The 22,837-nt window shown below is 55.3% G+C and overlaps 10 protein-coding genes across 26 annotated transcripts; 3 read left to right on the top strand and 7 right to left on the bottom strand.

Moving 5' to 3' along the window:
* Window positions 1-97: 97 nt before the first annotated feature.
* On the top strand, window positions 98-2,276 carry KVP18_001916 (uncharacterized protein; the record flags this gene model as incomplete). Of its 2 annotated transcripts, none has more annotated exons than XM_067952402.1 (2): window positions 98-185; window positions 229-2,276. In XM_067952402.1, 2 exons carry the CDS (start codon window positions 98-100, stop codon window positions 2,274-2,276), a joined length of 2,136 nt encoding a protein of 711 aa, XP_067809942.1. The 2 variants fall into 2 exon arrangements, with proteins under 2 accessions (XP_067809942.1, XP_067809941.1); XM_067952401.1 differs by having other exon boundaries at window positions 173-185.
* A 177-nt stretch (window positions 2,277-2,453) lies between these two features.
* Window positions 2,454-4,358, top strand: KVP18_001915 (uncharacterized protein; the record flags this gene model as incomplete). Of its 2 annotated transcripts, none has more annotated exons than XM_067952399.1 (1): window positions 2,454-4,358. In XM_067952399.1, one exon carries the CDS (start codon window positions 2,454-2,456, stop codon window positions 4,356-4,358), a length of 1,905 nt encoding a protein of 634 aa, XP_067809939.1. The 2 variants fall into 2 exon arrangements, with proteins under 2 accessions (XP_067809939.1, XP_067809940.1); XM_067952400.1 differs by having other exon boundaries at window positions 2,817-4,358.
* Window positions 4,359-4,646: 288 nt separating this feature from the next.
* KVP18_005148 (uncharacterized protein) lies at window positions 4,647-5,338 on the bottom strand (the record flags this gene model as incomplete). The annotated part of the gene is made up of 2 exons (XM_067949519.1): window positions 4,647-5,174; window positions 5,201-5,338. The coding sequence occupies 2 exons, from the start codon at window positions 5,336-5,338 to the stop codon at window positions 4,647-4,649; spliced, it is 666 nt and encodes a 221-aa protein (XP_067809964.1).
* Window positions 5,339-5,852: 514 nt separating this feature from the next.
* Window positions 5,853-8,753, top strand: KVP18_001918 (uncharacterized protein; the record flags this gene model as incomplete). Of its 3 annotated transcripts, XM_067952410.1 has the most annotated exons (3): window positions 5,940-7,507; window positions 7,534-7,899; window positions 7,928-8,753. In XM_067952410.1, 3 exons carry the CDS (start codon window positions 5,940-5,942, stop codon window positions 8,751-8,753), a joined length of 2,760 nt encoding a protein of 919 aa, XP_067809950.1. The 3 variants fall into 3 exon arrangements, with proteins under 3 accessions (XP_067809949.1, XP_067809950.1, XP_067809951.1); XM_067952409.1 differs by lacking the exons at window positions 7,534-7,899; window positions 7,928-8,753 and having other exon boundaries at window positions 5,853-7,511; XM_067952411.1 differs by lacking the exons at window positions 5,940-7,507; window positions 7,534-7,899 and having other exon boundaries at window positions 7,929-8,753.
* Window positions 8,754-8,767: 14 nt separating this feature from the next.
* KVP18_001921 (uncharacterized protein) lies at window positions 8,768-9,597 on the bottom strand (the record flags this gene model as incomplete). Of its 2 annotated transcripts, XM_067952421.1 has the most annotated exons (3): window positions 8,768-8,871; window positions 8,900-9,311; window positions 9,340-9,597. In XM_067952421.1, the coding sequence occupies 3 exons, from the start codon at window positions 9,595-9,597 to the stop codon at window positions 8,768-8,770; spliced, it is 774 nt and encodes a 257-aa protein (XP_067809961.1). The 2 variants fall into 2 exon arrangements, with proteins under 2 accessions (XP_067809961.1, XP_067809960.1); XM_067952420.1 differs by lacking the exon at window positions 9,340-9,597 and having other exon boundaries at window positions 8,900-9,317.
* Window positions 9,598-9,623: 26 nt separating this feature from the next.
* KVP18_001917 (uncharacterized protein) lies at window positions 9,624-13,306 on the bottom strand (the record flags this gene model as incomplete). Of its 6 annotated transcripts, XM_067952407.1 has the most annotated exons (7): window positions 9,624-10,856; window positions 10,885-11,446; window positions 11,474-11,834; window positions 11,862-12,336; window positions 12,363-12,849; window positions 12,879-13,087; window positions 13,118-13,306. In XM_067952407.1, the coding sequence occupies 7 exons, from the start codon at window positions 13,304-13,306 to the stop codon at window positions 9,624-9,626; spliced, it is 3,516 nt and encodes a 1,171-aa protein (XP_067809947.1). The 6 variants fall into 6 exon arrangements, with proteins under 6 accessions (XP_067809947.1, XP_067809948.1, XP_067809944.1 ...); XM_067952408.1 differs by lacking the exons at window positions 10,885-11,446; window positions 11,474-11,834; window positions 11,862-12,336; ... (1 more) ...; window positions 12,879-13,087; window positions 13,118-13,306 and having other exon boundaries at window positions 9,624-10,535; XM_067952404.1 differs by lacking the exons at window positions 11,474-11,834; window positions 11,862-12,336; window positions 12,363-12,849; window positions 12,879-13,087; window positions 13,118-13,306 and having other exon boundaries at window positions 10,819-11,406.
* Window positions 13,307-13,348: 42 nt separating this feature from the next.
* On the bottom strand, window positions 13,349-13,753 carry KVP18_001922 (uncharacterized protein; the record flags this gene model as incomplete). Its single annotated transcript, XM_067952422.1, has 1 exon — window positions 13,349-13,753. The coding sequence occupies one exon, from the start codon at window positions 13,751-13,753 to the stop codon at window positions 13,349-13,351; it is 405 nt and encodes a 134-aa protein (XP_067809962.1).
* Window positions 13,754-14,032: 279 nt separating this feature from the next.
* Window positions 14,033-14,329, bottom strand: KVP18_001920 (uncharacterized protein; the record flags this gene model as incomplete). The annotated part of the gene is made up of 1 exon (XM_067952419.1): window positions 14,033-14,329. One exon carries the CDS (start codon window positions 14,327-14,329, stop codon window positions 14,033-14,035), a length of 297 nt encoding a protein of 98 aa, XP_067809959.1.
* Window positions 14,330-14,882: 553 nt separating this feature from the next.
* Window positions 14,883-21,935, bottom strand: KVP18_001919 (uncharacterized protein; the record flags this gene model as incomplete). Of its 7 annotated transcripts, XM_067952413.1 has the most annotated exons (9): window positions 14,883-17,047; window positions 17,074-17,546; window positions 17,576-18,104; window positions 18,134-18,303; window positions 18,370-18,584; window positions 18,614-18,787; window positions 19,218-21,215; window positions 21,244-21,393; window positions 21,423-21,935. In XM_067952413.1, the coding sequence occupies 9 exons, from the start codon at window positions 21,933-21,935 to the stop codon at window positions 14,883-14,885; spliced, it is 6,387 nt and encodes a 2,128-aa protein (XP_067809953.1). The 7 variants fall into 7 exon arrangements, with proteins under 7 accessions (XP_067809953.1, XP_067809955.1, XP_067809952.1 ...); XM_067952415.1 differs by lacking the exons at window positions 17,074-17,546; window positions 17,576-18,104; window positions 18,134-18,303; ... (3 more) ...; window positions 21,244-21,393; window positions 21,423-21,935 and having other exon boundaries at window positions 14,883-17,039; XM_067952412.1 differs by lacking the exons at window positions 14,883-17,047; window positions 17,576-18,104; window positions 18,134-18,303; ... (3 more) ...; window positions 21,244-21,393; window positions 21,423-21,935 and having other exon boundaries at window positions 17,063-17,416.
* A 111-nt stretch (window positions 21,936-22,046) lies between these two features.
* Window positions 22,047-22,322, bottom strand: KVP18_001923 (uncharacterized protein; the record flags this gene model as incomplete). The annotated part of the gene is made up of 1 exon (XM_067952423.1): window positions 22,047-22,322. One exon carries the CDS (start codon window positions 22,320-22,322, stop codon window positions 22,047-22,049), a length of 276 nt encoding a protein of 91 aa, XP_067809963.1.
* Window positions 22,323-22,837: the final 515 nt, after the last annotated feature.

The raw sequence follows: 22,837 nt of genomic DNA, 5'->3' as shown, positions 1-22,837 counted from the left end.
TCATTGAGAGTTGGCAACAATTTCGCACCTCCTCTATCTCCATGTTGTCTGTACAACTTGGAGCGATTCATTCTAGGGGTGGTGGCACCATTTTTTTATGTCACAACGCATAAGATTCGACCCAGGTGCCGAAGATCATAAATTATTGTTATTTCAAGTAACTGCGGGATATATGCCCCTCATGCGTAAGTCGGGCTGCCTTCTTTCACAGTACTCACATCGTCGCAGGCCTAAATGAAACCTCTACCAATGCTGAACGAGCAGTGGCGACCGTAGTTCCCCTCATTGGAGCAGCGGGTGCTTCTGCGATTAACACCAAGAGTGACGCCAAAAAGGCGTCAGTGAAGACCCAGCCGACATCTACTAAGAGAGCTTCGCTGGTCGCTCCTCCGACAACAGGCCCAAGTCAACGCAAGGTTGATCATGCTGCGGCAGATAAGTTGTTCGACGCGAAAGCAAAAGGTCAAATGATGGGCCCCATGACCAACCGCGTAAAATCCATGAGAGGCGGAAAAGCGCTGGGGACAAACACAGCACGAGTTGTGAAGAAGGCTACGACTTCTCCGGCGCAGAAAATCAGCGGAACCAAATCCGTGTACTGGATGGAAAGTCCGCAGGGCAACATGAACGGGACATTTGGAGTGGGGCTGATATTCGAGGTTCCTGGGTTGCGCCGCCACCAAGAGACGTCCACCAAGGACTCCTTCATGCTGGATCTCTTCGCCCAGACGCTATTCCAATCCGAGAAGGCCCTAGCAGCTGAAAAATCCGAGGATGTCGAGGCGCATGCGCGACCTCTGGGCTTAATCACGTCCGCTGCTCCTCTGATTGGACGCGACGGCACGATCCATGTCAACTTCAGCGGTACCGAGAAGGAAGTGAAGGAGTTCATGAAGACTGTTGCAGCCCGCGCCAGCAAACCACCCAAAGTTGGCAAGGGCTTCATCATGTATCTTCAGGAATACCTGTACAAACACCTGAACGCAAAGACTCGTACGGATACTAGAGTCGCGCTCAAAGAGATATACCATCAGCAGCGGTGCTTGCGCAGCATCGTAATGCCAAACCAAGTTTCCGTTTACAAGCAGATGCAGGAGACTATGGGTCTTGACGCCGAGGCCGTCCAGAAAGGGCTGAAGAAGCAGGATGTTCGGCTTGAGCGGGGCCTGATTGTTGCGCCCACCAAAGACAACGCGAAAAGTTTGCTGAAGCTTGTGGACCCCGACGACGTTGCTGTGCCGGAGGGATCTCCGGTGGTCATCAGACAACTGGCAGACGTGTGTGGCCCTGGAAAGCGCTTATGTCTGGTTGGCAAGCCCATTCGCGGTCTGGACGCCAGCAGTTCCTGCATGGCCTTCCCTTTTGACCCGTCCAGCCCCGCAGAGATATTCTTTGTGCAGCTCTTCAAACGTAAACTGATTGCCAGTTTCCAGCAGGCGTTGACGACGCTCAACGATCCGGTAATGAGCGAGTACTTCCATCTGGACCTCTCTGTATTCAGGGAGATCGGAACCTTCCAAATTCACTTGCGGTGGCTCACACTGGGGACGGCCCAGTTCAAAGGCCAAACATCGATTAGAGAATTCATCAACGAAGTCAGCGACAAGAAGGATCGCGAAATCCTTGAACAAGATTTCAACTTCATGAAGAACTCCGTTATGCGCGAAGTCTCACATCCCATGGACAGGATTCAAAGGACGTTCGAGGCTATCGTGGCAGGTACAGATCAGCAGGAGCTGAACGTGGCACAGGAGCTGGAAGACGTCAGTGTGCAGGACTTCATCACATGGCTTGAGGACATTTCGCGTAAGCCCACGCTCTGTCTGGAGTTCATTTCTGAGGCTGACGCCCTGCACGAGCGCTCTCTGAAAAAGTTTGTCAAGTCAGAAAAGCGAACGAACGATGGGTATGAGGTGATGAAGATGCCTGATGAGATTGAGAAACAGCTGGAAGAGCACGAGGATATAGCTCGAAAAGCGTACAACAAGTATGTGGGTACTGTGGCGGCCAAGACGTTTAATTTGAGTCAGATCAAGGAGTCGAAGCTCGTGCATACGAAGAGGAAGCCCCGGCCTGCAGCCAAAAAGAAGGGAGGACACGCACGGAAGACCAAGAAGCCTGCCAGGAGCTCAGCCTCTGCCAGGAGCTCCGTGTCTGCAAAGAACTCGGGGGCCTCAGCGAGGAGCAGCTCTATGAAAAGCGCCTCTGTGAAGAACGACTCTGTGAAGAGCGCCTCTGTGAAGAGCGCCAAAAGCGCGAAGACCAAACCCAAATAGATGTATTGATGAGTATACAAGTCCCATAATAATTTCGAATAACAATGCATCAGCCGTCACGTGCTCCTCTGGCGAGCCACCAAAGCGGCTACCGTCACCATGTGCAGCCGGATTACTCGCCTCGACCCCGCTCTACTTACCAAGAAAGGTGATAATAGGAATGTAGCCTGACTCAGCATGGCTCGAGACGGCCGGCGTAGACGTGTGGTTGAAGCGCCGCCTCGGGTGGTCGACCACTACGCGCCTTCTGTCTCAGGGATGTCCACACATTCGTACAGCCCTCCTAGTTTCAGGCAGCAATGGCCGTCACAGTACCCCCCTGTCCAACATGTCCCCCTTCATGTCGGGTATCCAGGGCACGATCCGCTCCCCCGAGCGGTTTCGCGCGCTCCTCATTCAGTGGATCCGAGCCACGAGGCGGTGTACATCCCGCAGCTCATGTACCGGGCCTCGGAGGCCCCAGTTCGCCCCTCGATTCGGCCGGCTGTCCAGACTGAGTCGAGGTACCGTAGGCCCAACGCTGCCACATTCCAGCCTCCCATGCCCGCATCAGCGACGAACTCACCCCTCGGCAGACCAACAGTTTCCACCCTGAGCCACTCGGATGTCTTCCACGAGCCGCGACGTCGCGAAATCAACCGGAGCCTCTCTACTCCCGTTAACCGGAGGCGCCATCCTCGCCGTTTTCAGGAGTACATGGCTCCTAATGGCGAGCTCGATGTTGACGCAATTCTTCATCGCCTCCAGCAGCTGGAGGATCTCGTGATGAGGTCAGGGTTGCGCAGCCCGCGACGGCGCCACCGGCCTCGTTGGGAACCTCCCATCGTCTGGGAGGATGAGAACGACGATGACGAGGAGGAGGAGGAGTATGCGGGAGACTACGGTTACATGCCCAACGACCCTTACTGCCACTACCGGTCTAATTACCACCCGGCAAGGGCCGAGCCGTCCTACCCCCCTAGGATGGCAAAGTCTATGCAAAGGCAGATGCGCCCTGAACGCCCTCGAGCCGCCTCTGTCAGGAGTGTGGGAGGGGGATTCGACCCGCGATTACCCCAGTACCAACAGAACGTCAAGCTGCCTGCACGCATGCAACCCGAGGTCCCCCACGCTGATGGTGAGATGGACGGTCAGTCTACTCCGAAGCACAGCTTGGACATGGCCAGAGTGAGACAGGCGATGCAACCCGTAACCTTGGACAAGGCGGCGCTTGCGGATGCTGATCCTGCCGAAGTGATGAGCATCGTGAACTCTACAAACCAACGCAATCTCGACTTGGCAAACAACGTCCACCTGGACCTGGCGAAGCCGGAACCCATGCAGTTCGTAGACAGAAACCAGGTGAAGCGCAAGCTTCTTGAGATGAACCCGCAGTTCGATTTGCCCGGTGGGGCCGACATGCTGGTGAATGCCCTGGAGCAGCACTTGCAAATCAATCCTAACCCCACTCCCAACCAGTCTAAGGAGGCAGTCGATCCAAACTTTGACCAGCTGGTTCAGGAGGTCGTGAGGCGGATTCGAATCAAGGAGGAGGATCGGTTTCGGACACTACACGTTACTCGCGTATACAAAAAGCCCGAGGTGCGGATGATTGACAATTTGCTCACCGAAGAGGAGTGCTCCTCCCTGGTCGCAGGGTTCTCTGGCGCTTGCCGCCCGGTCCCATTCGAAGATGCGGGGTTTACTAGCTCCGCCGATGGCGATATTCCGTGTGTTCAGCTACCCTGCCGCGGCCCTTTACTGGAGAAGCTCCTGCGTCGCATTGCCCACGTGATGCTGGTAAATGTGAATGACATTGCCAAGGTGGTAATGACCTGCCAGCCCGCTGGCGTGGAGATCCCACAGGTTAGAGATATGCCTGGTCGTAAAGCTGCCATGCGTATTATGCTGACTGAGATGGACGAAGACGCAATTGATTTTTATCATCTGGGTTTCAAGGTGCGGCCGATACCTGGTCTCGGCGTGCTTTATTATCCAAGCCCGACGGCAGATGACGATGCAGATGAGCAGCTCACCATGGGCTTTTCGGCGACGGAGAAGGGTGGTTTTACGTCATTGTACCTCTATGCCACGTGGAAGTGATGGCTTGATTTAGCGACCCCAAATAGGCGCGCCCCTTCTTCTTCTGTCAATCGCAGGGGGATGTTCTTGCGTTCGTCGTCCTTGAAATCAAATGCTGCCACAAATGACGCCGCGGACACGATAAGCGTCAGGTGGTAGCGGTGCTCTCCCTTGAGCAGTGACGGATGACGCAGCAACTGGACGTACTCTGAGCGGACATGCAGGTTGTACACCTCCTGGGGTGAGTCCGCATGAACCAGGCACCAGACCAGACAGGCTATCATGTCGTCCACTGTTTTCGGGTTGTCTTTAAGGGCATACTCTATGACACTCAGAACCACTCGACTGCAATTTAGGAGCGAGACGAGAACTGAACGAGGGGCCTGCTTCTACATTGCTGACTTTGCCCACTGTATTTGCTTTCGTCGCTGCCAGCAGTTCCCCCACCATAGACAGCAGCGGTGCGCGCAGCTTGTGAGGTAGAAGGAGTTCGTCCACTTCCAACTGAGTTAAAGTCAATCCGAACACCCGAAGGACATTCAAATTCTTTTGTAGCCGTTGATCCTCCAACCTGAGTGGAGTCGTCTCCACCAGTCGCAGCACGTGAGGTGCCACTTTTGCCGCAATAAAAGCCTCAGTGTGCTCAGTTAAGAGCTCGGCAGGAACGTGCTTCAAGGTGGCTTGGCGAGCGAGCGCAGAGCAGGACGCGTCGACAGCCTTCTGGAATCTGTCTCCGACCTCATCCGTCTTTCGGCAACTGACTATCGCATCAACCTGTTTCCGAAGTAAAGCGACGATCGGCGCGCACTCCGGAGACTTCAGTTGCGAGAGAAATGCCTGTGTGAGTTGAGACGAGACCTCACGCGATAGTCGATTATAAGTGTCTTCGTGTCGTCGACACCGATGTCCGACAGATAACGCACACTGGAAGAGAGAAGCTCCTTGCCGAAGCGCACCAGAGAGAAGCTGTTTTTCGCTCCTGTGGACTCCCACTCATCCATCAATCAAGATTCGAATCTCCCAAATTTGATCGAGCGCATGCAGAGGGATGGAGGTTACGATGGCCCTAATCGTCGACGTCCTAGGAACCAGCGCAGACGCTGGTCACCAGATGAACGCCAAAGAACGCACCGAGATCCAAGTTGGGCAAGCCACTGGAATCGCTCGCCCTCTCCAAGGAGACGTGACCGGCTTGTGAGTGGGCGTGACCGGCCAGTGAGCGGAAGGAGTGGAAGTGGCCGTGATCGGACACCGCCTCAGGAGAGCCGCTGGAACCCGCCTTCCAACGAGGAATCAAGACGGGGGCGCCGGGAGTCAAGGTACACTGGCCAACAGAGATTTCGCTCTGGATGGGATGTTCCCGACCAGGGTGAGAGGCCCAGCCATTCAAGGTGGGACTCACCGGATCTACACCGCTGGGTCCATCCACCAGTCTGGTCCCTTCCCGCCCCCACTGACCTTACACCCCGCTGGAGTCTGAAAGATCACGCTGGCGTCCTCCATAGGCTAAACACCATGCTGCACGAGTACAAGACTCCTGCGACAACAACGCTTCATGCCAAAGCGACCATGGCAGTTGTAGCACCAAATCGGACCCACGCTATGCCCACACACGAGTCCCCTCAGCCTGTGAAGCCGCTCATGCCAGAGCTTGTGAGTCGGTCTCCATTTCAGAGGTCGGCCTTCCGTGCATCCCGGAACTCGCCTCTTCAGCTCAGAGCGCAGGTTTCCACAGAAAGGGTTGCCGTCAAGGGAGAGTCGGCGTTCTCTTTGCCTCCCGCGGGCCCGACTCTGAGGCCCGCAGGCAGCCTCGACGCCCCTCGCCCTGCGTCCCTTTCCGACATGAAGCACGAGCTCCTATCGGATGAGCCTCCGCTTCTCCCACCTCAGGACTCCCAGACTAGCTCCGACGAGGCTCCGCGGAGGAGAAAACGCAGCCACCCGAGTCCTCAGAAAAGCATGCCTAAGCGCCCCAAAACCACAACCCCGTGTGATGGGCTGATAGACCAGTTCATCTGGGCTCCGTTGCGGTCCTTGGAGTCCTTTTCAGAGGGTGTCACAGCAGACAGCGTGCCAATCCTTATGAAGCTGGAGGAGACCGTTAACCGGGAGATCGTGCTTCTTGGCGCGTACAGACGCCTGCTATCGGCGCCTAGGCCTCTGGGGAAGGCACCACTGACACGCTCAACACAGTACAAGCAATTCGTCTGGTACCTTTGTCTGGCGATAGTCCAGAACTTGGAACCGTGGCAATCAACCGAAACCGAGGCACAGTTCGTACCTTTGGATGTCGGACTCTGGGGAGACACCCGCATTGTTCTCTGCTACCTGTTACTTTGTCTCGTCAACAGCACAGCCGACCCTGATGTACGTTCCGTATGGGAAGTGTGGACGGATCTGCAGGTCAAGTTCTTCGACGTGATTAAAGCGAGCAAGAACGGCGCCAGTCTATCGCTGTTTAAGCCTGCAACAACCGACATCCTGCGGCATTTCAGCATCCTAATGGAGGAGATAGGAGTTGCCACTCTGGATGGCGTTCTGGTCGTAGCAGAGCTGCTCCCCGCTAGCTTTGTCAGTGGACTGCAGAACCCGCAGTTACCGGATGAGATTCCCACCAGTCTGGACTTCCTACATTGCGACCCAGTGACCAGTCTGTGTCCTCGCAAATCGCTACCTGAGTTTTACCTCTGTCAGAAAGGCGTCTCGCTACCAATTATCGAGTGGGAACTTACGGATTCCGACGAGTCAGAAGAGTTGCCACCTATCCCCTTGCCCACGCCTCCCGACATCTCAGTGGAGACCTCTGACCGATCCTGCAACCGAGTGATCCGTCAGCGAATCGGCGAGTGGCACGAGCGCGAGGCAGCCCTGCGGCCACTGCTCCGGCAGGTACACAAGAGTTGGGTGCGTGATGTGGTGACGCCTGTAGAAGACATGCGACGCTCGGACGCGCTCGAATGGGGATCCTTGCCTTTTCGGGCATCTGCAGGCTGGCGCGACCGCCTAGTGCCTTGTCCAATGGGATATGTTACACGCGATCCCACCTGGAAACCCAGCCACGTCCCAGTGGATCTACCGAACTTTCCCTCCAGCCAGGTGAAACGATTGAACTGCGCGGAGATTCCATTGGGTCTGGATGGCATTGTTCGTCCTTATGGGAAGCACCGAGCGTGAGTGCAGGACAATCGACAGACAGCACGCCTTTCAATAGAAAACGGCCTCCGGACCTGAAGTCCAAACCAGGGCAACTCTCCTACATGAACGCTCTCTTCACTAACGTTCCCGGTGCGCCTCCAGGATGGTACGGCAGCCTGGCCAACCTTGGGCGTTCAGTCGACGCTTTCTACGTGTTCGACCAGCGCGAGATCTCGGTGAGCTCGCTGATGCGGCCAGACCCTGATCCCTATTTGACTCACACCCTCACGCTTACTAGGCAGATATGGTCGTTCTCGCAGATCGCGATTTTTGTCGAGCGCTACGTGGCCTATCCCAAAAACTTCCGTCGTATCAGCCAGGCAGTCCCTGGAAAAACCAGTCGCCAGTGCGTGGACTTTTACTACGGGTGGGTCGCACAAGCATCATTGACACAGAATGAAGCACCTTCTCAGCCTGGACTACCTGACCAAGGCGTTCTACCAGAGGCCCCACGACTTACAAGATGCCCTGGTGCATCCTTTGCTGGAGAAGCTTGCGGAGTTGACCACCTCCAAACCTGATTGGCACGACACTGTGGTGGAAATGGTGCTGATGTTTGTCGCCAACACCCAGCTGTCCATCCTGTCTGAGGGGCCAGGTGCCAAGCCACTGGAACGCCTATACGAGGCGCTTGGCAAACCCACACAGGTGGTGCCTCCAACACGGAGGCACCAGACTGCGAAGCTGCTCGTCGTGCTGACGGCACTACTGCCGGTGCTGTCAATTATGAGAGACCCAGATCGCTCACGGCTGCGAATTGGCGTGTGGAGCGTCCCGGAGCTTGCAAAGCTTCTCCGCCACCAAGGAACTCCTTCTGCGTTCGGTCTTGCGGATTGGCGAGATTTTGAGAGCCGGAAAAACCAGGCACGGACTTCACGTCGGAAGACTAAGCGCCGGTTAAACGCGTTGAGCCAGGTACCCAACCTGGATACGGGCTACTTCCTTCCCGACCAGGTCGGAACGCTGCAGTTGCCCACCAAAACCTGCCTAGTGAACGGTCGTGAGGTAGCCACCGGAATCTTCTGTGAGACTCGGTCCCCGCTACATGTGTTCTACGATTTCTGCCGGAAAGTTGGTGGCGGGGATGACCCGGCCACGACCGGTCCAGCTCCCAAGCTGCCGTCGGGGTTTTCTGCTGTTGTGGATAGCGGCCTTCTGAACACGGAAACCCAAACACGTAGAAGCTCGCATTCTAAGTCCGCCAGAGACCAGGACTCTTAAAACGCGCTTCCAACTCACGCTTCCAACTCCGCAGACTTCTGAATCAAGTCCAGGACCTGCTGAGCCCGCTGTCGGTCGCTGGACACGTGGTCGTCTAGCATATCCTCAACCTCCTCGACTAAATGCGATACGGCCACCAAACTCACCCATTTCAGCGGCTGCCAGCAGGTGTTGTGGCTGGCAGTTCACGCATAGCATCAGCGCGCTGCCCATGATGGCGCCTGCGAACCCTCCGGCAACGACGGTCTTCTCGCCGATCTTGTGGGCCGGTGTAACGTACAGAGAACTCTCCGTCGTGGAATTGCTGGTGGTCGCGGTCTCTGTGTCTGGCTGCCGAGTGGGCGCGTCAGTCTCTCTGACGAAGCAGTCAACTTCATCTGTGGAGCCTTCAAACTCTTCAAAATGCCGACACACTGGATACTCACAGTACCTGGCGTACCAGGCTTGGATCAGGTCGAAGCACCCGTTACCTTTTTGGGCCTGGTGACACGGAGGTTCAATGCATGTTGGATGCGCGTTGTCCGCCCGACACATGACATGATACGCGCTTGCGCTCAACTGCATTCGGTCGTTCCAACTCCCACACCATTTCTGGCTTGTCGGAGGCGTAGCAGTACGCCGAACGAGCTGTCTCACACCAGTTACGACACACAATGTCCGTTACTAGGTCACCAAACTCATTAACTGAAGGTGCTCCTTCTGCGCGGCGTCCTACGGAGCAGTCAAGGTCTGTGTTGCTTCTGGGTGCCAGAGCGTCCTCTGGTACCTTCACCAACACGTGAATGTCACAGGTGGGCTTGGATGTAAGCACCAACGCGACAGCCATCGTAATGTACACCAACATTAACTACCCAATTGTCATCACGAACATCACCATGGAGCCTTGAGGGGGGTGGGAAGCCGCAAAAGGGCAATCCTGACGGCATCCCTCCAGGAGTGCAGCAGCAAAGTGATGGAGCACCCGAAAATCGAGGCCAGCAGAATCCAGGAGCGAAAGGAGTCCACTGCTGGGTAGAAATCGATGTCAGTGGACTTTATAGTGGCGGTAACTCCATCTAGAAACTTGCCCATCCCCGCTCCAAGCGGCAGAGTGGCACGCCAGTGGTGAAGCCACTGGACCTCGAGGTCCTCCTGCCGACGGAACTCCAACACACCCACGATAAGGAAACAGTGAAGAAGGAATGCCATGACTGCTATCGAAAGAAAAACGTGGTCCGCATTCAGACTCTCGAAGGCGAACCAATCGGTAACGATAACCCCTGCAAGGCCGCACACACCAATGAGGAAGTAGGAGTGCAGGGTCCAAGCGATTCGCTTGGCCTCACAAGCGTGGATCATGGCGAAGAAGTAGGCAACTGCCACCCAACCCTCTATGTCGCTGACCGCTGTGACGTCGTGCATTCCATCCGTGGGCTCCACGGCCAGGTCATCGAAAAGGTAACCTTCGTCACCCTCAGCGTACAGGCGATGAGGGCGGGGCTTCCAGTTCAGGTGGTGATAGGTCAGGCCCCAATGCTTGGCGACGCTGCTGTCGACAGTCCGCTTGGTAACAGGTATAGCAGTCACCAGGCGCCCCACTTGCCGCTGCCGCTTGACTGTGAGAGCCCAGGCGGCTGCGAAGGGTTCGAACAGTTCGATTAGAAAGTCGAAGAAAAGGGAGAAGAAGCTGTACATGCACACCGAGAGCAGTATCGGGTGATTTCTTAAGAGGTGGAAGGTGTGAGAGTCGTGGAACAGGATGGTCCAGCCTTGGGGAAACATGGACCCTGCTAGCGACACCATGATCACGACAGAGGCGCATACCAGCTTGAGCACTCGGGCAAATTGAATGGCGGGACAGTGTGCCGCAAATCCGGTTCTGCAAACCTTCACGTACGTGTGGAAGGCGACTGACTTCGATTCCTGAAGAGGCTTGGGGGGGTAGAACACGCTTTTGTAGAGCCCTCTGAAGAAGGTCAACCATAGAATTCCTTGCACGTCAGGACTCACACTGCAGGACTCCTTCCATGTCTTTTCTAGCTCGGGATGGTCCAATCCGAATCGCTGTTTCCAGTCTTCCACGAAATCAGACGCGTGCTTCGTGGATGACCAGCGATTTGCATACTGCGTTGACAGCCCCACAGGCGCTCACGGAAAAGACGCAAAGAGCCGTCCAGAGCAACAAGACGGTGATTACCATGCGCCGCCTTCGCATACAGAACAACAAGAGCAGTATCCTCAGAATGATGAAGACCACCTTCGGGCTGGGCTCCAGCCTGAACCCCAGATCGGCTTCATGGACTGCCCGAGAGACGTCGGACAGCTCCAGCCGCCCCCAGCGGGCTTGGTGGGATATCAGGTACTGCACTGCCACGTGCGCGATCACCAGCGTCGCCACTGCTGTCACGACGCCGAGAGTACGGTTGTCTGGGGTGTAGGAATCCGATGTTAAGAGTCGCAATAGAATTTCGTCCTTCCTGTGGAATTCTGGACTCTTCGCTAAATGCTCCAGACTTTCAGAAACGTCATCGGCATGGTATATTGAAACCATGGGCCAGGCAAACACGTTATCCAGTTTACCCAGGGTGTAGGGGTGCTCCACGACCCCCCGTACCACTGCTGCGAGCGGCATCTCGCCCGACGAGACTCGCCAATCGAAAGTGAGGGAGGACATGATGGACTGGACCGCGGCTGCTATGCTCTCGCTGAAGGCTCTGCTATAGAGATGAGTTCTTTCTCACCGAGCGCTCACGAAGCTCACGGACGAGGACACCAGATAATTTGGACCCAGCAGCGCTCTCCTCAGTAAAGGATGGGCTGACGTGGAGTCGGAGATTCCGGCAGCCAGCACGCCGTGCTGCAGTTGCCGTTCGACCTCCCCTCCGCAAATGTTGTGCTCCAGCATCGCAGACATGAAGGCGAACATCGAGATGGAGTCCTCCACCCGCCCACTCTCGAGGAGGTGCAGCAGCGGGCTGCCGTGCAAGATGCCGGCTCCGAGGTCAGCTAGCAGGGAGGCGTACTCCAGCATGGGCGAGGTTTGATAGGGCCAAATCTTCTGGACGCCTAGCAACTGGCTTGGCACTGTGACGTTCGCGTTGGCTGTCTCTCAGAGAGCTCCATTCCTACGGTAGAAGGCCAAGGGCGCCATTCCATATGAACCGAAGTTTCGAAAGTCCTCCCACCGATTCCAGGTCTTCGTGTCCAGTGGTGATTTCTCAATGAAGGGCTGCGACTGCACCACGGACCCTACGAGTGCCATGCGTGTCGATTGCTGTCGCTCCACCCAGACTGGATGGTCAAATAGTGGACCCGCGGCAGCTCTGAACGCCGCAGAGGGCACTGCTGCTGGGAGGGCGTGCGGGCGCAGAATATTGAGAGCACTCTCCATCATCTTCCGTGCAGTGGCCCTGGCATACTCCTCAGGTGTGATCTCCACTCCGCGACCCACAACCCCGTCTCCAACAATATGCAGAGCCCAATAGTGCCCCTTTGGCGACGGCTTCCAGTTCAACTCTATCCTGGGCCACTGAGGCTGCTTCGGCTTGCTAGATCGGCGCCTGTGCGACCAGTAGAGGTGCTGGCGCTGGCTCTGGTGTTGTGCCTATGTATGCCGTAACACTCTCTCACTTTGAAACTGTTCCACGTCTTGTTGAATACGACGCTCATCACAGATCTCAACTGCGCCATAGTAATCTCCGAAAGGCCTTTCTCTAGGGCCTCATAGTACCTGCCTCTCAACAACATCCGAACTTCGGCGCCGCCAAGACAGTTGTCGACGTCCATGGAGGCGGCGGCACGTAGTGTCACGGCGATCTCCGCACCCAACTGATATTGCTCCGCGTCCATGATGCGTCGGAAAACGTCAGTGCCACCAGGACTGTAACACCAACCAACCTCGCCACTTTTGAGGTACTGCGCCTGCAAAAAACGCCACATCCATAGAAGTCGCTCCTCCTTCATCCCCCGACGGACCCCCTCAACAAAGAGGAACGCGTCCAACTCCGGTCGGCAGTGGGACACCGCAGTAAAAAGCCATGCGTAATTCTGTGCGTAGCGAGGCGTTGTACTTACGTAATGCTCAAAAAGATGCAGAAAGATGCTATCTGCGTCAGGACTGCGTGCGGCAAGCACCGAGTCACCCACCAGTCCCTCCTAACAAACTGCTTGAGAAGACGCCGGTTACTCTTCGACGCCGCGGCGTTCACCTGCACCTCCTCGTCTCCCACCCTCAACCCAGCAGCTTCCGCGACAGTGCGACACCAAATGCCCTCCCGTAGGCGATGGCTTCCGCTAAGCTTCGGGCCGTCCACCGCACCTTCATCGCACAGCGACACCACGCGTTGGCGCCGGGTCTGCTGTCAGCAGAGGCTGAGGGTACATACGAGGTTAAAACCTGGATGCTGGGTGAGATAGAAGTCCATGGAGTATTCCGGCGGGGGCAAAGTGAGCGCCTCAGTCGGCTCCGTGTCGTCGACAGTCAAAGAGGGCACAGATGCTGCACTGGGCCAGTTGAAGGTGTCGAATCGCACAGAGCTGGCTGCCAGCGCAGCCACAACCAGCACGGGAAACATTTATGTCACGAATCATTCAGTTAAACACTAACGGACACCAATTTAGCTGGAGGTTCTGTGGTTCGGGGCGCCCTGGTCGGTGGCATTGGTGAGGTTCGAAGCAGACGTTTGGGACATCCTTGCCTGGTTGGCGGTGTTGGTGTTGACCCCGACGGTGTTGGTGACCGCAGCGGTGAGAGTGTCTGTAGCAGACGTTCTTGGTCCCTCCCCCAACTCCTCGTCGCCCCGCCTGCACTTGCCCTTCTTGTAGCAGATGGCAGACGTGATTCCAACACCTGCTACAACTAATAGCATAGGGAGCAGGATGTAGAGAAGCGTCATCATTGCGATGTCGTCGTTCGTCCCGCGAGGCGCCTCAGCCGTCGGTCGTATCTTTCCGTTCGCCCAGCCACCAGCCCATTCATCAGATATCGTGGTACCGTCCGTTGTGTTTCTGCGGGGCGTCATCGTGGAATCCCCAACCACAGACTTTCCATTTGCGGTTAAAATGTGGCTCACCAACATCACGATTCCTGTCAAGAACTTATTCGAGAGCGGTGCAGATGGATTGGCGGGTGCATGTCGATTGGAGGTTGCAGATGGATTGGCGGTTGCAGATGGATTGGCGGGTGCAGATGGCTTGGCGGTTGCATATCGGCGTGTCACTGTGGAAGCGACAAGAGGAAGCAGCGCTTGGTAGGAAGAGATAGAAGTTTCAGAAACGCGCATTCGAATTTCAGATACAATTTAAGACTTTCGAATCATGTCTTCGGGATTTGAGGGGTTCAAGTAAAACGGCAGCCGCCTTAAGCAGTCGCGGGCTCGGCTTCGGAGTTCGTGCGTGACTATGGGCTGGGAGAACGGGACTATCGCTCTGCACACAGGAACGTCATCCAGTTCCGGTGGGGTCTCCGACTTGAGCCGCTTGGATGGAGGAAGCGGCGCTTCCAGTGGTCTTTTCCTGAGGTCACATTTTGGCGCGGAGTCTAGCTTGGGGCGTTTCGTGTCGCGGCATGGATGAAGGGGGCCATCCCTTTTGGGCATGTATTGTAGTGGTTTTTGGCTGTTTTTCACGAACAAGCCTTGGTATGAAAAAAAGTAGCGAAGTATGAGAGTAGTGTGCACAGGAATCGCATCATGTGGGTCAGAACAAAACTGATCCGAATCGGCAGCGGAAATCAGACATTCATGCGCCCTGTGCCGCCTGAGATCCCCTGCCTGATCTGCTTCGAGGACATCGATTCCAGCTCATTCGTGGAGTTCCAAGCCTCCGACGGGGACCGTTGGAGGGGTGCGCTTTTCTGCTGGGGTTGCATTCAATCTCTACGACGATCGCAATTCTCCACCTACAAAACTCAACTGGCCAACTCTACCTGCGCCAAGGAGACCAAGCAGCTTCTGGCTCGAGGCCCTCCCATTAATCTTCGGGATGCACATGGATTTCCTGGGACTGAAGGTTCTGAGGTACACTCCCTAAGACTTTTTAGCACCGGCGAAGTACTGCCTGCCAAGCTGGTAGATTCTCTTGAAGGCGACGAACGCCTAGCATTTTGGGAGACTCTGCGGGAATTCACCATCGTGGGGGAAGCAGAGTACACTACAAGCCTATGAGGTCCTCTTCAGTCGACGTCTCGATGTCAACACCCTTCAACAGGAGTTTCTTGTAGTTGCCGAATGTCGAGCGGAACCGCACGACATGCTGCGTTTTCGGTTCCACGTGTAGAACATCGTCCACTAGGCATTCGAGCAGGTGCGCGTCGTGGCTTACCACAACAACGCCTCCCTGAAATTCATTGAGCGCCACGATGAGGGCTTGAACTGCGTCCAAATCCAAATGGTTGGTCGGTTCGTCAAGCACGAGGATATGTGGCTTCGGGAAGGCCAACAGTGCCATGACTACCCGTGACTTCTGCCCTCCAGAGAGCACATACAGCGGCTCCAGAGCCAGCGTACCGGAAAGTCCGAATCGAGCTAGGTAGTTGCGGGCCGCCTCATCGTTCATGTTGGCCTCGGGGAATTTCGCTTGCAGCTGCTGAACAGCGTTGAACGTCAGATCGAGCTGGTCCATGTGATGCTGGGCGAAGTAGCCGATTCGCAGCCGACCGTTTCGCAAAATCAACCCAGACTTGGCTTCTTCCAAGCCCACAATCAACTTCAGCAGGGTGGACTTACCAGAACCGTTGACACCACAAATGGCCAGCCGCGAGTCTAGATCAATGGACAGGTTCACGTCGCGGAGGACTGGAGCGTTATCCCCGTAGTTGAAGGACACGTCGTTGACCTGCATGATAGGGATGGGGAGTTCCTCAGGGTCTCCGAAATTGAAAACCGTCGTGGGATCCTGTCCAACGGCGTCCAGCATAGGGAGTTTGTTGAGCGCCTTGATCCGCGACTGAACGAGGGTGGCCTTCGATGCCTTGGCGCGGAAGCGGTCGATGAATTTCTGTATGTGGGCACGCTTCTCCATCTGCGCGTCGTACTGCTTTCTCTGGTTCGTGAGCCGTTCAGCCCGGAGCCTTTCGAAGTCGTCGTAGTTGCCCTTGTAGTACATCAGCTTCATGTCACGGTAGTCGATGATGTCTGTGCAGACCTCGTTCAGGAAGTGCCTAGCGTGGGAAACGATGATACACGTGCGAACGTGGTGGGCGACGTAGTCAGACAACCAGGCAACAGCGTGCAGGTCCAAATGATTGGTAGGTTCATCCAGCAGCAGCAAGTCGGGTGCCGCAAACAACGCTCGTGCCAAGACAACTCGCATCCGCCATCCTCCACTGAGGAATCTAACGGGCAGGTTCATGTTTTCACTGTTGAAGCCCAGTCCACTAAGAATGGTGGCGGCCTGCGCCTCCGCATTGTGAGCGTCGATGAACTCGAGACGCTCGTAAATGACAAGCAATCTGGCTCCAGATTGATCGTCCTGCCTGCTCTCCAGCTCCTCCGCCTCATTCAACAACTCACAGCGTTCCACATCTACGGACATGACAGCTTGAAGCGGAGTCACGTCATCGCCAAAAGTGACTTCTTGCTCAACGCAACCGATCGTAAGCTCATCGGCCAAACCGGGAATGGCCTTTCGTGCCACCGCCGACAAAAACGTTGACTTGCCTATACCGTTGCGTCCAAGCAGACCATACTTGCGACCGATGACAATGCGTAATGAAGCGTCTTCTAGGAGCAAGCGGCCCTCCACATCCACATTGAACTTGTCCACCATGATATCGGTCAGGCCTCGGATGCGAACGTCGCCGTGCCGCCTCGTGGGCGCAGGAAGCGGCTCCCGAGCCTTCTCCCAACGCTGCATCAGCTGCATCTGCCGCTGCTTCTCCTTGACCTGTGCCTTCTTCAAGCGCACGGCCTCGTCGAGAGGAATAGAATTGTTTATGTTCAGTTGCACCTCATCCATGCCCAGCATCGGGTCGTAGAAGCCCTTCTGTTGCACCAGGCCATCGCCCAGGGTGAGGGCTTCATCCAGCAATTCCATGGTGGATGTCTCCTTCGGCAGCAACGCCAGCAGTTCATAGAGGACCTTTTCACACACTGTCTCTAGCACATCTGAGCTCAGCCTTGCGTCGACGAGGAAAGGGCCTATAAGGTCACCCAGACAGGTATCCTCAGGGATTTCAGCCAGCGACAACTCACTGGCCAGCATTTCCACCACGTAGGCCAGGATCTCTTGGTCTAGCTGAACTTTGTATGGCGCTAACACGTCCAAGAGTGCGGATTCCACCGCGTCAGACTCCAGAAGCGCAGTCATGAGGAAAACTGCCAATTCTCCCTTCACACCACACCATTTCTCAGTCGACGCAAGGCTTCATCTGGCTTGACGTCAGTGTCGCTGCTTAGGGCGTCGATGTCGACGGCTTGACCCCCGAAGCGGCGCGATGGCTCTTTGGCTCTAGCATGCTGTCGCACACGATCGAATAAGCTATTGGTGGGTGGAAGTCTGAGGTTGGCCGCAAACGCTGTACGCGTACCCGAGCGGGAGCTCAACAGTGAAGAGGGACTCTGCTCGTTGTCGCTTGACTCGAGAGCTCGTAACCTGCGTCGTCTTGGTTGGCGAGGTCTCTGTTGAGTCGGCACAGGGGTGCTCTGATTGGTCTCATCGTCTGCCTCAATCAACTCCGTCTCCATGTCCGATAAGTAGGGTAGGCAATGTTCACAGAACCAGTCGTCCTCCGGGACAGAGTCGAGGCCCACACAGTAGGTGTGGCATGCCCTGGTGCAGCCTACAGCGTCGCATAACAAGAGGACGTCTCCACGTCTGAATCAAAGCAGCCCGTATAAACATACTCGCAGGAGCCGCAACGTAGACAGTAGTAATCTTCCTCATCCCGTAGGTGCCGAAGCAGATCCTTACGGGCCACGGGGATGGAACGCGTGGTCCCCCCTGCTTTGGATTTTATCCGAGAGAACTCCGTCTTGCAAATCGGACACTTGTTCGTCATTTCTGACCACTTGACCAGGCATTCAAAGCAGAATACATGGGCGCACGCGTTAGTGGTACTTGGCTTGTCAATGTCCGTGCACAAGCAGATCATGCAGCGCTGGGTTCGGTCGCAGGTTCGCACGCCAACGGAGGTCCGAGCTCGTTTTGGCGGAGGCCGATTCTCTGGAGAGCTGGTTCTGCTGTTGGAATTGGAGTGGGAGTGGCGAAATTGCAATTGCTCATCTAACTCAGCAAAAAAATGGCTGCCGCTATGAGACTCCTGATGGTTGTTGGGCACGTCTGACAACCCAGACTCAGACTCAGATTTAAACTCCAGATCACGATAGAAGGCACTTCGTAAAAGTTCCGTACGCTTTTGATTGCGGACCTTGGCTAGCATAAGAGATTGCGAGAAGCCTCACCTGTGTCATATGTATGAGGCAATAGCGCGTCTTTGAGGTTCACAGTCTGAGCTGGTGGCTCTTCCAGGTCGGAGTACCTCTCGTCCTCATGTAGAATCCCAGACGACAAATGGGACCTAAGGATCCTACTCCGCATTATAGCATCCATTTCTGACTTCCGATGCCGATTTCTGAATCCGATGTAACCTAAACACCCACAACATCAGCGACGGAAATCGCGATTTTGGCGTATCTACTGCTGATCGCGAACACAGGGTACATAGATGTCTCGCTCTGTAAGTGCAACCAAATCCTCGACCACTTGCTCTATAATAGTTTTACCGTTTCGGGAACTCGTCCACGAGTTGGTATCGTCGAACTCGAAGTAATTCGCGCCGCTCGCAGGAGAGGAGTACCATATTTGGGTGGTGACGTAGTGCTTATTTAGCAAGAGACTGCTGTCATTTCCGAACTGGATGCGAGAGAGCCTCACTCACCCACCTTGTCGACAATGTCGACCTGGAGCACGCCGTCTCCTGCATCGAAGTCGACGGCTTCGATCCACTCAGCGCCGTCCTCCTTAGCCTTCTCGAAGTGCTCAGCCAGGTGCTGTAGGATCTTATCGGCCTCTCGTTGGTAAGCACTGTTAAGTCTCGCTGTCGCTTCCCATCGAATCTGTGGTAGAATCGGTCGTCTAACAGGCGTAAAGACGCACTTGGATTGATGGTGACTGATGTGACGAGAGGCGATGGGAAACGACTTGAAGGTAAGATGAAGGCGAGGCACCCGGACGCGCAGCGTTTTCAGTGAGAGGGGCACTAAATCCATAGTTAGCAAAGAACAACCAAGTTCTTTGTGAGACATGTATTGGGTAACCGGACGGTTGAAGCCTATCTTCTCACTGGGATGGGTTTGATGTGTCTGATGACTTTTCTTTCTTCGGTCGGTCTTTTTTTGCCGATCCAATACTCTGTTTTTCGCGAACTATCGCAAATCACTTGTTGGTCTATCGCGCGTGTGCATCCGGTTCCCACATCACAACAGAGTTGCTTTGCGATGTTAGGCATCATTACTTCAGAAAACGTCTGCAGGCCCAACAACTCACAACATGTGCATTTCTTTGTCGAGAGCCGCAAAAATAGCACATCTTTGTGGCCGTCTCGGGCAAGCAATCATCCTTCAGAGATGGAAACGCTGTAAGAAGCGGGACGTCGGCCTTTCTGAGCTTGGGAGAGGACTCCGGTTTGGGCTGACTAGCAGGGCGGTGTGCGCCGAGAAACCCTCTACCGACAGCTGTGGATCCAGGAGAGGGCGAGACCACAGGCGCGTTACCAGAAAGAGAGGGGAAGTTGAACTGCTCCAAAGAAACGGTTCCTGGTAAGTCCGGCTTGATTTGAACGGGGCGGGACGCAGGAGAGACAGCTTTCACGGCAGGCACCGCCTTCACTGGTGGTACTCGTTGGATAATGTCGCCGCCTAAAGAGGGGAACTCAGGCTCGACAGCAGCGGTGGAGAGAGGCTTTTTCTTAGCCAGCATCTTTTTGAATGTCCGATCCACCCGTTTGTCCCGATCTAACTGAGCATCCTGACCGGTTAGCAACGACGGAAATGCCTCGTCGTCGTGAGTCAATACCATGTTTCTCTTGACAACCTTGGGTTTAGTGGCAAACTCAGCCAATGAAACCGTTCTAGTAGTGACTTGCCTCATCTTAGGACGGGGTACCCTCTTGTATACATCCGGCATGGAATCACCCAACGACGGAAAATCACAGCCACTGGTAGGTTTACTCCTCTCAGGTATCCTAACCCTAGGCGTGACAGGCTTGCCGTCCAGGGTAGGAAATTCTTCAGGCCTGTTGCTCGCTTCAGGGGACACAGGTTCGGGCAGCTCGTCAGACATGATCAGAAAGTCCGAGACTAGATCGCGGTGCTCTTGACCCACGTCAATAAACGTGTGCCAACACCGCTCAGCCCAAAGGTGTTCATCCTGCAACATCTTAGCTCTGAAGTAGTCAGCCCGCAGCGCTAGGATAAGATCACAGGTTCGAGGACCGATGGCATCGCTGAGCACCTCATGAAGCGGAGTCAGCTGCAGTCGACTCTCCTTGGTGTAGTTGCTTAGGGTAGCTTGTTGGCTGGGTGGCAGTCGAGTGACCGCTGCGCGACAGCCATGACGGAGCGTCTTCAAGGCCAGCTGCAAAGACTTCTGGAAGCTGTCTTTGATGACCACACGACTCCTGAACGGCGTAGGCACGCCGTCTGTGGGGTCGGGAACAGCACTGGGCATGGCAGGGGCAGGAGGCTGCTTCGCTGCCGCGCGAACCGTTCTGGTTCCGGAGTCGAATACTAAATCCTTCAGGGCGGCTTCGATCGCGGGGCGCCTTCCAACCAGGGGGTATGATATTACCACCAGGTAGATGAGCTCACAAAAGGTGGGGACATGCAACCGTCGCCAGGACAGATCAATAGGCGGCACGTCTGCAAGGAGAGCGTCCACAGTAACGAGGTGCTGTACCAGGTCAAACATGGCTGTGGGGGTCATTCTGGGGTCGTGCATTTGCTGACTCAAACGGACCGTATTTTTCTGAAAGTCCTCAGGTAACTGCAGGATGCCTTCTTGCAGGCGCTCGCCAGCTACAACGCGATCCTCCTCCGAAATCTGCTTCTTAAATCGCCACAGGACATGACGCTTCAATAGATCCCTGTTCTGCTTCGACAGTGCCAGGACCTGAGCATTTTTTCGCTCACGAGGAGACCGCTCAGAAGGTCTCTCCGGTGGAAGCCTCCGTCGGGCACCGCGACCCTCCCTGGGCTCCATCTCTTCATGGGCGGATTGCAATTCCTGCAGCGTCACTTGTATGCCGCGCCCCCGCTTCGTAAGAGATCCACCCGAGTCGTTGTGAGTCTTGCTCAGGTGCATTTGCAGGTCAAAGGGAGACTTGAAGCATACCATCAAACAGGTATCATGATAGGGACAGGGGTAGTGTTGCCTCTCCTGGTGAAGCAACAGCTCCTGCACGTTCGGGAACATTGCCGGAGTTGGGTCTTCCTGGGCAAGTATCAGCGATGCTGAGCAGATGGAGCATTCAAAGTGTACTTGTCGCTGGTTAAAAAGAGACAGGACGACCTACGAAATGGTCTACCAGCGCTTCCTGATCGAAGTGGTCCGATCGACACCAAGGACAGCGCGGATGAGGGGCGATCGGTGGTCTCAGATTGGGCTCGCCTTCACGCTTGTGTTTGTTGAAGTCGTAGATGCTGTCGTATGTGTAGTGCTCGCACTGAATCAGCCACCCAACAAATCCCTCACCAGTAGTTTTGTACCTCCATGAGATACACACAGTTCGCATAGTTTCCGACGAAACTGGCTTCTCAGATGAGCTTGCAATTTCTTAAAAGACTTGAAGTCGACTCCGTCGTACCAGCAGAAAAACGGTCTCGCAAGATCGCGACAGAGATGAGAAATGCTTTTAGTTTCGCAGATCATTCCGTGGTTCCAATGAACGTAGGACGTGGTGTCGACATCCATTATTGTTTCGGCGTCAATCTGAGTGGTCACGGCCAGCTGAGTGCTCAAGCTCTTGCAGTACTCGCACTCCCGCTTCTTCTGTTTCACGCGCAGCCTCACAGCGCATACCACGCACAGCGAGTGAGGGCACGTGCCCACGGCGATCAACCGCACCTTCTCACAACACATTGGGCACTCACGCCGATAGTGATCTCCGTCCAAGCCAACAAGCGGATTCTGCTCGTCCTGGGGCTCGAACGTGGGAAGCGTAAGCCGCGCTTCCGGCAGCCCCGCGAGGAATCTCTCAACGGGCATTTTGCCAATTTCACTTCTCGCGGGATGTGTGAGGATTGAGACTACATGTCAAGTTAGGTCCCACATCACAGTACGAAGGGAGAAAGAGATGCATCGGTTGGAACACGTCATTCACGAGGGAAGAACCCGCACATCTGTATCTGACAACTCCAGTTTCACTCCGCCAATGTCGATGGTTTGGACTGTATGGGTCGACGTCAGCGCGGCAGTGGTGGTGGTCGTTGGAACCTCGGCCATACAACACCCATGATAATGGAAACAGAGGACCAGTGCGACGACGAGGGTGGTAAACAGAACTACTGACAGGATCACAAGTACAACTACCCACGGGTTGGGGCCTCTAGCCCGGCTCTGCCCCATAGGCTCCAACGGCATCTGGTACTGCATTCAGCGAATATGCAGATTGACCGCCAGCGTGGAAGCGTCACGCTTACTCAGTTGCCCTGGGTCAGACTGCTGCGTACTGACAAACTGTGGAATACTTTCATTTTGAGGAAATGATCGTAACCCGCAATTGTCGACAGAAGACACGAGGACATCTTATGATTGTCAGTGCCAATCTGGTAACATTGAGTTGCACGAGTCCTATGGAGGAGCCAAGGACTGACAGCGCGCCCCGGATCGCTTTGTGTGAAGCGCCTGATGTTTCGGTCCCTGCTCCCTCGGACAAGATTATCTGGAAACGGCCAGGTATTTGGAAGCGCGTTCGGCGGTTTCTTCGCAGAAGACGCAAGCTGCGACAAAGGGTTGAAAATTTCACTGCGCTGCCGTCTGAGGGAATTTACAAGGTTCCCAATGGAAAGACTTCCAAACCGAACGAGGGAACTTCCCAGGTTTCCGATGGAAAGACTTCAGAACCGTCTGAGGGAACTTACAAGGTTCCCAATGGAAAGACTTCAGAA

This window comes from the organism of the source record quoted next, assembly GCF_019968955.1.
Source record: "MAG: Porospora cf. gigantea A chromosome Unknown PgA_NODE_312_length_22837_cov_331.742, whole genome shotgun sequence".
NCBI classification, from domain to species: Eukaryota; Apicomplexa; class Conoidasida; order Eugregarinorida; family Porosporidae; genus Porospora; species Porospora cf. gigantea A.
Note: the sequence above shows the minus strand (reverse complement) of the source record. Positions and strands in the feature narration are given on the sequence as shown.